General features: G+C 43.2%; 1 protein-coding gene across 1 annotated transcript in view; it reads right to left on the bottom strand.

Moving 5' to 3' along the window:
• CNOT2 (CCR4-NOT transcription complex subunit 2) overlaps positions 1 to 13,584 on the bottom strand; it is a 92,074-nt gene that overhangs the window by 8,865 nt on the left and 69,625 nt on the right. The window contains exons 7-11 of the mRNA XM_015405702.1: positions 10,644 to 10,723; positions 4,100 to 4,225; positions 2,682 to 2,806; positions 1,788 to 1,908; positions 1,528 to 1,684 (exon numbers count right to left, since the gene is read on the bottom strand). Of these exons, the coding sequence (XP_015261188.1) occupies positions 1,528 to 1,684; positions 1,788 to 1,908; positions 2,682 to 2,806; positions 4,100 to 4,225; positions 10,644 to 10,723 (609 nt within the window). The remainder of the gene's footprint in view (positions 1 to 1,527; positions 1,685 to 1,787; positions 1,909 to 2,681; positions 2,807 to 4,099; positions 4,226 to 10,643; positions 10,724 to 13,584) is intronic.

A 13,584-nucleotide genomic window follows, 5' to 3' on the forward strand; every position in this document is an offset into this window, starting at 1 on the left:
GGAACTGATCTCTGTAGTTTGGAGATCAGTGCCACCTTGAGGCTGGACCACCAAGTTGTTATCATCTGTTGTACTGAACATATTTTTTGTGTAACAAACAGGATAATGAATTTAAACAATTGATTAAACAACAATACATTCGTAGTTTTGGATCTAAGAAGACAGGTTCGTACAAGTACTTAATAAAGGGAACACAATCAAATATTTTCTGTTTTGCATATATCTTGTTAATGAAAGGCTTCTACCCAAAGTATTAGTAATTTCACTGATTTCTAGAAGATGTTGTGGTCCTAATGAACAACAGAGTGTGTGTGGGGGGAACACAACTAACTCTGTCATATTGGAATAAAAGAAAGTTTTCAGGCAACCGACATTCATATGTTTAAAACATTTACAGTTCCAGGAAGGGTCTGCAGATGTAGATAACCATTATATTACATGTATGTGCAAAACCCATATGGCCAAACTGCTACAACCACAGCCCAACCTACCATGTTACATTACAGTTATAGGATTCAGAGATTCTCAACGTGTGCCTCTAATGTGCTTCTGTGTGAGCTCAACATTGTTTGTACTTCTCTCGTCTGGCTGATATATCAAATGCTCCTTCTGAAGGCTCCCTAACCTCCATGAGAGGCTTTTCTCAGAATATGAAGAGCCTCAGGTATGTTATATAGCTTTTTAATATGATACATAAAACCCCTCGCTACAAACCTGTACTGGAACCAACAATGGACAGCTGCTCCTTTTCCAGGAACATGGGAGCTTAAATTTACAGTACATCAGTGGCTCTTTCCTCTCACTAATTACAGCGACATATTTATTTATTTAGACAGCAAAGATAGCAATTTAAACCATCTGCCATATTAGGCCCAAATTCAGGCCAATGGCTCATGGAGAACAGTGATAGTGGAAAGTGTTGTTAAGTCGCAGATGACTTACTGCGACCCCGTAGGGGATTTCAAGGCAAGAGATGAACAGAGGTGCTTTGCCACTGCATCCCTTAGTGTGGCAAACCTGGACTTCCTTTTGTGGTCTGCCCTCCAAATAGTAACTAGGGCTGACCTTGCCTAGCTTCGAAGATCGGAAAGATCAGGCTAGCCTGGGCCATCCAGGCCCGGACAAAAAGGGATTAAATAATGGCAAGCGAGAAACAAATCTTTATAAGGCATGCTGCTATATAAAGGTAATGTTTGCTGCAGTATGGCACAGATGTTTTGTTAGCTGCATATACAAGAAAATATGCTCCATGCTCCAGAATTAAGTTTTGTTGTTTTTAAATTGATGTATAAAGTATATCATCTTTCTTAAAACTAAAGGGAATGGAAAAAACTATCCTGATTTATTGGAAATTTGCAGATCTGAACTTAACACCTTGAAGCAAATTGTGCTATTAAAGTTTGCTTAACTATCCATACATTTTCAGTTTACCTTGCAAAATAGCTTTGAAGTTTTGACACTTTAAGTAACTAGCTGAAGCCATTATTTTAGACAACTGAAATTGTATAAGAGCTAAAAGCAACTTACTCAGGTGAATTCAGATTGAGACCTAGTGTTGTCAAGTCACTTCCTAATGCGAGATGCACCATGCCAGGGTCCGTCTCTGCTGCCCTGATGAATGTTAACAAACCAATCATTCCAAACTGATCTGTCACCATCCCTTGAGGAATGTTGGTTACCCGACCTAGGCAAGACCAATAGATTAATCTCAAATGGTACAGAATGATTTCTTTTAAATAACATTCACAAAATAATTAAAACGGAGGGGAAGAATCCAACATGCCTACCATCAGGTAACACCTGGATCCCTTTTTTCTGCTGGTTATTGTTTTGCGTGGTTGAACTTTTATCTCCAGGAAATTTAGGCCCATCTGCACTAGAGGAAGTTTTGCCCGATGCATTCAAATTCTATTAGGAAAAAATGTTTGAAGAAATTCAGATGGCACATACATGTAAAAGATCATACATATGGGGGCTTTGAGGACTACAGCCTTTTAAGTAAAGGCAAAGGTTTCCCTTGCTCGAAAGCCAGTCGAATCCGACTCTAGGGATGCGGTGCTCATCTCCATTTCCAAGCCGAAGAGCCAGTGCTGTCCAAAGACGTCTCCATGGTCATGTGGCCGGCATGACTAGACGCCGAGGCGCACGGAACACTGTTGCCTTCCCACCCAAGTGGTACCTCATTATCTACTTGCAATTTCTTGCTTTCGAACTGCTAGATTGGCAGGAGCTGGGGCCAGAGACGGGAGCTCACTCCATCATGTGGCACTCGGGTCTTGAACTGCTGAAGTATCGACCTTCCATCTGCAGTTCAGTGTCTTAACCACTTGAGCCACCACAGCCCTTTTAGGTCTACATAAAAAACTAGTACACACCATATTTTCCCCACTTTTTTCCCCAAAAGAGAACTTTCAGCAGTATGCCAGAAGATGCTCCTGAAGTCACCTCAAGTTTGGGAAGCAATTGGTTTTGCAAATACAGTGTACCATTACAAAGCTCAGAAGACTGGCAGTACACACAGAATTCGTGATTATCAGAGCCCTAGACTAAAGTACCAATTCTTAACTGTTGAAATATTATTTATCCAGCTGATAATCACAGAATTAAAACTGCCCTGACATGAGTTACACAGGGCTCAGGTGGGGGGGGGATATTTTTCCCTTTTTGAAACACACACTTACAGATTTACTGTCATCATTACTTGATGTTGGGTCTTTGTAGTTGGAGCCTGGTAATGCTGGAAAATCCTCGTTGTGTATTGAGAAGTCCTGGGTTTGCTCACTTGCTGGTTTTGTTACCATTCCAACTGTATTGAAAACAAATGTACCACATTAGATATTATAAAATGTATTTCTCTCTTACTCCTGAGTCAGGGAACACTGATTATGAGTAGATTTTTCTACCCCAACAGATTCTGATATCAAGAATATTAGAAAAATAAACAAAGTGATGGGTCTGCATTAATTGTCCATTTTAGGTTAGAAGAAGGAGAGCTGGATTTATACCCCACCCTTCACTCAGAGTCTCAGAGCAGTTTACAATTTCCTTCCCTTCCTCTCCCCACAACAGATACCCTGTGAGGTAGGTGGGGCTGACAGAGCTCTGAGAGAACTGCTCTTGAGAGAACTGTGACTGACCCAAGGTCACCCAGCTGGCTGCATGTGAAGGAGTGGGGAATCAAACCCAGTTCTCCAGATTAGAGTCCGCTGCTCTTAACCATTACATCAAAACTATTCTAAGTGCAGGTCTAGTGAATGATTCTGGGTATATCATTTCATTAAAATACCAGTGCTCTTACTAATATTGACTTCTTCTATAATACCTCAATTTCAAGCATATTTGTACATTAAATTCTATGACTCTTAATTCAAAAAAGCAGGCCAAAGCATTCAAGACTGAAATATGGTGTTCTGTACTAGAGAGCAGTATTGTTTACTACAATGAGGAAAAAGCAAATCAGAGCCCACTTTCCCCCCAGTAATAATGAGTAGTCACAATTTACTAAGCAACTGTTTTGACAGAATAGAAACCTATAGCATATCTTCTTGCAGGTTTGGAAGACACAAACGATGCCAGCTTATTTCTAGGTTTCTTTGTCTGATTTTACAGGCTCACTCTGTTTTGTCGTTTCGTACTACTGCTGATAACTTACATATCACTTTAATTTGCCACTTCTTTTACAATCTTTAGTCCTTAATTTTTTTGTAAAAGCACAAGAGACCTATAAGAAAATGTGTGTTTTGGGAGGTGTTGAGCTCCTACAATCAGTAAAATAAAGTCTGAACATTTATTAAAATACACTGAAATTATAAATAGAAGCTATTCCCAATTTAAAATCAAATATTTACTGTAAAAGCCAATTTAAGGGAAAAGGACTCTGGGAAAGGCTGGAAGCAACAAGCTCTAAAAACCAAAACACAGTGTTTAATTATTCTCCTATTGAACTCTTGTCTTAATTTATCTGAGAAATAAAATGACCTATAGAACAATGCCAAATTGCAAATTCAACAAGTTCCATTTTCAATGTCTGCTGGTGCCGTGCAAGTGATAAAGGAAACATTTTGAAGAGATCTTTAGAAAGAACTGGGTATAGACTTACCATAGGGTGCCCTTCCAGCTAAAGGATTTATTAATGGAGTTGGGTTCCCACTTCCTTCTCTTCGGTTTCTGTCTGCTAGTGCTGGAAAATCTGAAAGGTCCAGTCCCGTCACATTTTCACTGCCATCTAAAAGTAAATACATTCAACTGACATTTTTCTAAAAGAATTTCCCTCAGAAATGGTTATATATGCACAATACAGTATCATAAAAAGAAATTTGTACCATTCTAATATCAAGATTATATTTTTGTTGCCTTCTTATCCTACAACCATTTAAAAAAAGGAAATCCCAAAATGAGAAGACAAAAAACACAAGTGAGACAGCAATTCCAGAGTGGCAGAACTCAAAGTAAGAGATTCAACTAACTAGTGAAAGGACCCAGTTCAGCAGTTCGAGACCCGAGTGTCGCATGACGGAGTGAGCTCCTGTCTCTGGTTCCAGCTTCTGCCAACCTACCAGTTCTAAAGCAAGAAACTGCAAGTAGATAAATAGGTATCGCTTCAGTGGGAAGGTAACAGTGTTCTGTGTGCCTCAGTGTCTAGTCATGCTGGCCACATGACCACGGAAACATCTTCGGACAGCGCTGGCTCTTCGGCTTGGAAACGGAGATGAGCACCGCAACCTTGGATTCCACTGGCTTTCAAGCAAGGGAAACCTTTACCTTACCTTTACCTAATGTACTTAAATATTTATATCCTGCTTTACAATAACAGTTTGAGGTGGCTGGAAGTATCACACCTGAGAACTGCTGATACAAAATACTTAAAGCAGCTGGGCGGAAAAATTACTGCAGCTGTTAATAAAGGGGCTTTAAGAGATGCTGAAATGGCATTACTGATAGAATATGCTATCAGGCTCTTTCACAGCCAGCAATTTATTACTGGTTTACCACCAGGACCAGATAATGCACCTCTGCCATCACTGCTGGATTTGCATTTGACCAGTGGTAATCCGGTATTAAAATTACCAGGAGAGGATCCAGCAATAATTCAAAGCCTCCTATAGGATTCAAATAATTCAACATATGCTGTGGAAAACAGCATTTAAAAGAGACAAAGTAGCAAGAACAAGCCCTGAGAAACAAAAGAAAACTTAAGAGTCAAATACTGTGGCCACCAAACTACTGCTTTTATTTCCCTGTTCATGGTCAAAATCTACTGGCTGGGAATGGGAAGACACCAGTAGTACTTCCAACAGCTGTGTTATCTACTTCACTTGTGTTTACTACCGGGGTCAGCTAGGGAAAAAGTTTCAAGCATAGGACTAATAGATTGGGCCCATGATTATAAAAGGGTAAAGGTTTCCCTTGCTCGAAAGCTAGTCGAATCCAACTCTAGGGGGCGGTGCTCATCTCTGTTTCCAAGCCGAAGAGCCAGAGCTGTCGGAAGACATTTCCGTAGTTTATTTACATGCAGTTTCTTGCTTTCAAATTGCTAGGTTGGCAGGAGCTGGGGCCAGAGATGGGAGCTCACTCCGTCACACAGCACTAAGGTCTCGAACTGCCAAACTACAGACCTTCTGGTCTGCAGCTCCGCATGATTATACCCCTGAAATTATATGCAGAAGATTTGACCACATATGCTAATAGAATGCTTAATTACACAAAATAAATTTTGTCTGTGCCAGTGGGGCACTTCTCTGCCACCCACAGGGCAATTTTCAAGTCATTAAGGCAACCTGTTGCCTAGATTTGCCAAACCCAGCTGCAGAACACACAAATGGAGACTTTGATTATGGACTCTGGAGAAAGTGCAAAACACTGTATCAGACAAAGCTGATAACAATTTACTTTAAATATGCCACCTTTCTCCCCAACAGAGACCCAAAAGTGGCTTACAATGTTCTCCTCTTTTCCGTTTTATTTTCACAACAACCTGGTGAGATAGTTTAGGCCAAGAATGTGTGACTGGCCCAAGGTTACCCAACAAGCTTCCATGGCAGAGTGAGAATCTGAAGCGGCATCTCTCAGATAAACATAGAAAATGCATACTGCTGTCTGCCCCATGGCTGTTGACCTGTAGAAGTCACACAGGGTTCAGTTTTATCCCCCATGCTATTTAATATCAATGTGAAGCTGCTGGACAGCATCAAGAGGTTTGGGCTGCAGTGTCATCAATATGCAGATCATACCCACCATACCCACAGCGCCCGCCCAGCTGTTAGGTTTAAATGGCTGCAAGCCATTTCAGTGATCCCTCTCACAGGGCGGCGGGGGGAGAAGAACAAAAGGGATTGGTGTAATGACTTGCGTCCATTTCATCCAAACAGCAGGGCTGGTGCACCTGTCTGCTGTTAGGCTGAAACAGATTTCAGAGATCCCTTTTGCTTCCCCCTCCGCTTGGAAGTAGGTGGGAGCACAAGGAACCACTGAAATGGCTTCCATTTAGATCTAAGAGCACACAGGCATGCCCACTCAGCTGTTAGGTTTAAATGGCTGTAAGCCATTTCAGCAGTCCCTTTTGTGTCCCCGTCCCCCCAGCTTGGAAGCAAAGGGGAGCAAAAGGAATAGCTGAAACGGCTTGCATCAATTTCTGCTGGGGATGCTGCCGACATGCCCCACGAACCTCCGAGATACACGAACCTCCGAAAACCGCATGGAGGGTTATGGGAAGGTCGCTGAGGCAAGATCACATGACTCTTGGCTCACAAACCATGACCTGGGCAATTTAAGTAGCGGACTTAGGGTTGTGGGCAATGCTCCCTCTAAGCTGTGGATTCTTGTGAGCAAAAATTCTACTTTGTGAGCTGCTGTCATTAAAGTTGTGAGCAAGCGATTTGACTACTGCATAAATCAGTTTGCTCTGGAGCCATTCTTCCTGAGCTAAGACAAAAATCTGTGAGCCGGAGGCTAAAAAACTGTGAGTTAGCTCACACTAACTCAGCTTAGAAGGAACACTGGTCGTGGGCAAGTTCCTTCCCATCCCTAGTCCTAAGTAGTGATTTTAAATTTTAAATTTTGTTTTTTTGTTGTTGTTTTTTACCCCCAAAGGGGATTTTTAAAATTTGCTTTTCTATAAAACTACAACAGAATTTGGGAAGGGAAACTACTATAAAACTAGACAGAAATTGGGAAGGGAAAAATCTACATCTAAAGGAGAAAGTAAAGAGAATCTAACTAAAAACCCAAGTGTGGAGGTTTTACAATGCTTATAACATAGTTCTTACACTTGTTCATATACTTTCAAGCATGAAGAGTGCCTGCCAATCATCACTTCTGTTGACAAAACCAGCTTATCAGACTAGACAGAAAGTAATTCCAAAACTAAAACACTCCTGGACACAGCCCTTAAGAAAAATTGGCATCTCCTTTTACGCTTTGCCCCTCCCATAGGCAAAATCTTTAAAACCAATGTTCCTTCAGTAAGAACACTTCAACAATTTATCTTCTTCCGTCTTAGTTGTATCTTCTTTTTCTTCTTCTACCTCCAATTAGCTTTTAGCTTTTATAAGTCTGGATCTGTCCATTCATTATATAAACCAAGTTCCTTTTTCCAGGGACGAGATCTTCCTTTTGTTGCATTAAGAACACAATCATTGGAGAATCCAACCTTTCTCTTAGCAAACCGATCTTATGAAGTTAGGGTAGCAAGCCCTTTACCCCCCAAAAACCCGCTTTTCGATCCGTTTGCCAGTCCAACCACAACTGAACTAAACTTTAGAGTCCCCAACCATTCATAAGTCTCTATTGATCAAAGTGCGCACCAAGCACTGTCCCTTAAAAAATATAGCCGCTTTTAGTACAGATCCAGGTCGCTGCTCCATTTTAGCCACCAGAGGGCCAACGATTCACTTTAAAGACAGAGTCTATGATTAGGTCACATGACCTAGCTTTCCACTGTTCTCCTTCCTGAAGAAAGCATTGGTCCCACCTCCCTCCTTGCCTCTCATCGCCATCTTTTGGGGATGTTTACATTCGCCGAGAAAGAATGCCAAAGTCTCTACGGTCAGTTTAAACGCTCAGCTTTCTTTCAGAAAAACTCTCCACTACAGTCCATCGCCACAATTTGATCAGTCCAATCATGCTTTCGCATTCGCTTAAAACGTCGGGAGATAGGGCGTCCCCTCCCCCCCTCCGCTTATTTAGTAGGGGGACTTCACTTCTAGGCTTTGGTGTCTCGTTTCAACGAAAAACTCACTCATCAGTCCTTAAATCGATCCACCAGGTCCTAAGATGGCCCCTGGCATCACGCCAGGCAGAGAAAATCGCTAAACCTCCAAATGCTTGATCCGGTGGTCGCTTCAATTCTGGGAATCAGGGCAGGAACCTCAGGGCAGAGAGTAGCCCCCCTGTACCGACTGACGGACAGAGGTAGGGTTCTCCAAAGCCCCTTGGCTAGGAGCCCATTTGCCTATGGGCTCCATGGGGGAGCGTGTACAGTCACGCTCCCTCCTAATCCCCGATTCATGGCACATGTCTCCTGGAGGAGCCAAGAGACACAGCCATTGTTGAAGCGCCGAAGACCGGAAGTTTCGATTTTATGTTTTTAATGTATTTTGTTCTATGTGTTTTATCTACGTTTGTAAGCTGCCTTGAGCTTTGCAAGAAAGAAAGGCAGCTAATAAATGCTTAAAATTAATTAATTAAATCCTTTTACATTTTCCATTCTCAGGACACAAGCACTCAGTGGAAAGCTCTACTCCAACTGGGGATGCAAAGACAACATATTCTACAGGCATGTTGGGGGGGGGGGAGATCAGCCGCTTGAAGTGGCACTCACAGGGACTACAGAGAGTTCCATTGCAACCTCCTACATGGGAAAGATGAATACTGTCTCAGTAATTACAGTATCTCCCCCAGCAGATGAATCCCAAAGTGTGGTCAAGTGCCAGAGGTGGGGGAATAAAGCCTGGGACTGCGAGAGCACCTAGGTGATGCCATTCTTATTCACTTGCTTATCAGACCTTACTGAGTTCCTAAGCCTAGATATTATCTGTTGCAAATGCTATTACACATTACTGTCATAATTATACTCTTAGCTCTTATCAGGCAGTCCTCCAACAAGTGCAGAGGCAAGGAAGTTCTGTATTCCCAGGGTAGTGTAAACCATGAAAGAAGGACTACAGCAAGAGCTAGGGACACAGCAGTATCCAATGGGCATCCAGCTATTACTCTACGGAACACCAGTTCTCTTGCCCTAGCAGAGCTGCTGCACCTTTGGACAATTCTGTGCTGGATTAAGTTTTATATGAGAATATAATAATGAGGAACACTGTCTATCATGTAGCCATTAAAGGCACTGGAGCACTGCTAGAGAACGGTCAGCAACCCTATTCATCTGACTTGCTTTCAAATCTCCATCATTGGTGCTGTCTAACAAAGATTAGAATTTTACAGCACTCTGCGTTGATTGTGTTTGATAGTTACAGATCTTTCCCCATTCCCTGCTTGTTGCTCAGCTATCTTCACTATGGTATTCTCACTGGGAGGGGAGTCCCAAGAGGCCCTCTACTTTCTGATTACTTGAGTTCCGGCAAAGGTAAGGGAGCAGGCTCTTAAGGGCTCTCAGTTCCCTTTATCACTGCTGGTGTCATAAACCATGCAACATGACATGGATAAAAAGGTTTGCTGGGACTATAAGCAACTGGTGTGGGAAATCAGTGTAACAGATATGGTAAAGAATGGCAGGTGGAAGAGGGCTACAACAAAGAAATGAGTAGCCAATTGCCAGATAGTGCAAGTAGTCAATTGGTATTGACTGGCTCTGTCAACACAGCCTCTCAGATAGACTGCAAAGGTGCAATTTTTGTGGCAGAGTAAATCTGTGGTGTTTCACAAGGCTAGTACTTTCTTAACAGTCTCTTCAATCCTAGTATATATGCTCATTCAATCCTAGTATATATGCCCATGTATGTGTGTGTCCCTATAGCCGTATGGCTACAGGAGCTGCTAAGTGAAGTGTGAGTTCTAGCCTTGCCTGCTACTCCTGTTTTGAGGCTGGCTTAAAAGATGCACTGAAAAGAGGAGCTTTGCCTTAATTCCACATGATCTGGCTTGTGTTTTGTGGGACATGGTTACATCACAGTGTTGTGCTGGTATACACGGGCTCCTTCCATGCATGGCTAACATGAGAGAACCACAAGCATCTCTCTATGCATAGAACCCTCTATGATTAGTGGATATCAGCAGGGTTGCCATGAATACAGGCGGTGTTGTTATGGTCTCTTTTCTTTTAAGATATAGTTTCCCCCTCTTAATTTCTGTTCAGCATGCTTAGGTACCAGATATTGGCATTATGGGTCATCAAAATCATAGGACTGCTCAATAAATATGCATAAAATATTCTCCCATTCATCTTACCCTGTTGGAATGTAACAACTGACAGTCAGCTAAACTGATGGAATAGAATGTGGGAGATCTGAGTTCAAATCCACATTGTCATGAAATTTACTGGGTGACTTTAGGCCACTCTTCCTCTTTCAGTCTACCTAGCACAAAGGGTTGTTGTGAAGACAAAATGAAAAGACGATGTATGCCACCCTGATGACCTTCCTTGGAAGAAGGGTGCGATAAAAATATAAAGACGAAAATTGGAATAGGCTTACCTGTTCCATTAAAAATGTTACTTGATAAAGAGTTATTCATTCCAAATGCCTGATTCCTGTTCATTCCAAATCCAGACATACTATGCATAAAGGAAAAAGGAGTTATATCACATTATTTTAAACTATGAAGGAAAGATGGCAACAAATAAACATAACAAAACACTTAACTCTAGCTATTTTGGCCTTTATATTAATGTAAGTTCTGTCTTAAAATACCAGAGTTTTTTAAATTAGAAAGGTGTACAATTTTGGTGCTATTTCAACATTCATTGATCATATAACAGAAGTAACCAGCTCCAACAGCAAAAAAAAAATACTAGAAAGAAACTAAAGGTTACAATCCAACTACCTGATTGCCTGTATTGCTAGACTCTTGGAACAACTGAACCCCTATAAACAATCCAGGAAAAGAGGGTCCAAAATCCTAAAGCCTCTACAGAAAATAGCTGTTTTATATATCATACTAGTCAAGATGATCAAGAATTAGTTACTACCAACTGACATGAAGTCATAGTGAGAAGGGTTGCTGATAAAAAGAAAGCTACAAACTGAACAAGGTATGAAGAGCGACTCAGAGAGTAGGCAAGGTTTACACAAATAAGCCCTCAAATAATGCAGGAAGTCCAAAACCTCACCAGGAAGATAGCAAGATCATGTACAACACTGAATCAGTCAGTATGTGGCTAAAAAGAAGAAAAGAAACCAAACAGCGAAAAAAAGGTTTCTTAGCTTGAGAACATCTCAGTTCGGGGGGGGAGGAGGGGGAGAGACTTCTGCACTGTCATTTTTGTCACTCGTTGTCACTATTGCTTTGCCCCCCCCCACATGTGTTTTGCTCCCTCTGGGACTACTGGAGAGAGAGAAACACATGGGGGGGAACCCTGAAGCAACAGGGACATGTGACAAAAATGACAATGCGGAAGTGGCTTCAGTCTCTTCCTGTTTCTTACTCTTACAACTGTTTACCTTTATCTAGTCACTTCTCTATTTACACTTCAAGCACTCTGGGGGGAACATACCCATTAGGTTTACCCAAACAACTGGTCTTTGGGGATAAAATTCAGGCAGGAGTGTAATAAGGAAGGCCATTACTTGTTTTTCTTAACATAAGCAGAGGTACCAAGAAAAAACAGGTTGCTTACCTGTAACTGGTGATCTTCGAGTGGTCATCTGTGCTTTCACACCCATGGGATCTAGTGCACACGCGCTGGACCGATCGGTGCTGTAGCAAGCTCTTTTAATGGACTTTTGCGCCCAGTCCCTCGGGCATGCGCAGGAACCCCGCTGCGCATGCCCAGAGGGGTGGGCACGGACATCCCGCCAGTTCCTACAAACCGCCGCAAATCAACCCCCATTAAAAATGTAGAAGCTGACAGCAGCGGGGAAGGAGGGCGGGTGGTGTGACTGCACAGATGACCACTCAAAGATCACCAGTTACAGGTAAGCAACCTGTTTATCTTCGATGTGGTCTCTGTGCTTCACATCCATGGGAGATTAGCGAGCAGTAGCCTACCTGGAGGAGGGTGCTGGCAGGTCTTTTACTGCATAGCCGAAAACAGAATGTGACATCCCATGTTGGTGTTCGTACGGACATCTAAGGCGTAGTGCCTTATGAAGGTATTAGGCGTGGCCCATGTAACGGCTTTGCAAATGTCCGTCAGTGGCACTCCCTGGAGGAAGGCAGTGGACGTCGCGACAGCCTTGGTAGAATGAGCCCTGATAGGGCCAGGCAATGGCTGTTTGGCAATCTGGTAACACAGACAGATGAGACCCACAATCCACTTTGACAGGCGCTGGGCCGTGATGCGAGTGCCCAGTCATGCTAACGCGTAAGAGACGAACAGTTGTGAATCTCGTCTAGTCGGGTGTGTTCTATTGAGGTAGAACAGGAGAGCCCGCTTCACGTCCAAGGTGTAGAGTAGTTTGTCTTCCGCTGATGTTGGAAGGCCCATGGAGTGTGCACCCCATCCTGTCAGGGAAGCATCCGTTGTTATGGTGACCTCAGGTGACGGGGGGGTGGAAGGGTGCTCCCTGGAGGATATTCGAAGGGACGGTCCACCAAAGTAATGAGTCCTGTATGCTGGGAAGAGGGGATAGGACGACAGTGTGTGCGTTTTTCGACAGGTCGTAGTTGCAGATAAACCAGAGCTGTAAAGGGCGCATTTTGAGTCTGGCAAAGACGAGAACTGACATAGTTGCAGCCATCAGGCCGAGCAGCCTCTGAATTTGGAAGGCCGTGACGGAGGGTTGGGTACGGATGACGGTGGTTAAGGAAATGATATCTGTTGCCCTGTTGTGGGGCAGGTAAGCCATGCATGTTTTCGAATCCAATATTGCGCCGATGTACTGTATTCGTTGGACTGGACACAATTGAGACTTTTGTCGATTGACCTGTAGGCCCAGATTCTCCAATAGCGCCAGAGTCTCTTTGACGTTTGAGACCAGGGCAGTCTTGGAAGGTGCTACCAGAAGCCAATCGTCTATATACGGGTACATGGAAATATCTCGGAGACGGAGGAAAGCTGCAACCACAATCATAGTCTTTGTGAAGACGCTTGGGGCGCTGGACAGGCCGAATGGAAGGGCCGTATACTGGTAGTGCTGTTGACCAATCGCAAAGCGTAGGTATTGGTGGTGGAAGGGGTGGATAGTAAGGTGGAAATATGCATCTTGGAGGTCGAGGGTGGCCATCCAGACGTGTCTGCAAAGCAATGGCATGATCTGTTGTAGGGACACCATGCGGAAGCGGTGGTAGGTCACATAACGATTCAGTTCCCTTAGATCTAATATGGGTCGAACGCCTCCGTCTCTCTTTGGGACTGTGAAGTATTGGGAATAAAATCCCGTCCCTTGGAGGTGTGGTGGTACATGTTCGATGGCTCCCTTTTGCAGAAGGACGGACACCTCCTCGAGGAGAGGTGGGGAAGGGGGCGTGGAGATG

This window comes from Gekko japonicus, unplaced genomic scaffold, assembly GCF_001447785.1.
Source record: "Gekko japonicus isolate JY-2015 unplaced genomic scaffold, Gekko_japonicus_V1.1 scaffold53, whole genome shotgun sequence".
NCBI classification, from domain to species: Eukaryota; Metazoa; Chordata; class Lepidosauria; order Squamata; family Gekkonidae; genus Gekko; species Gekko japonicus.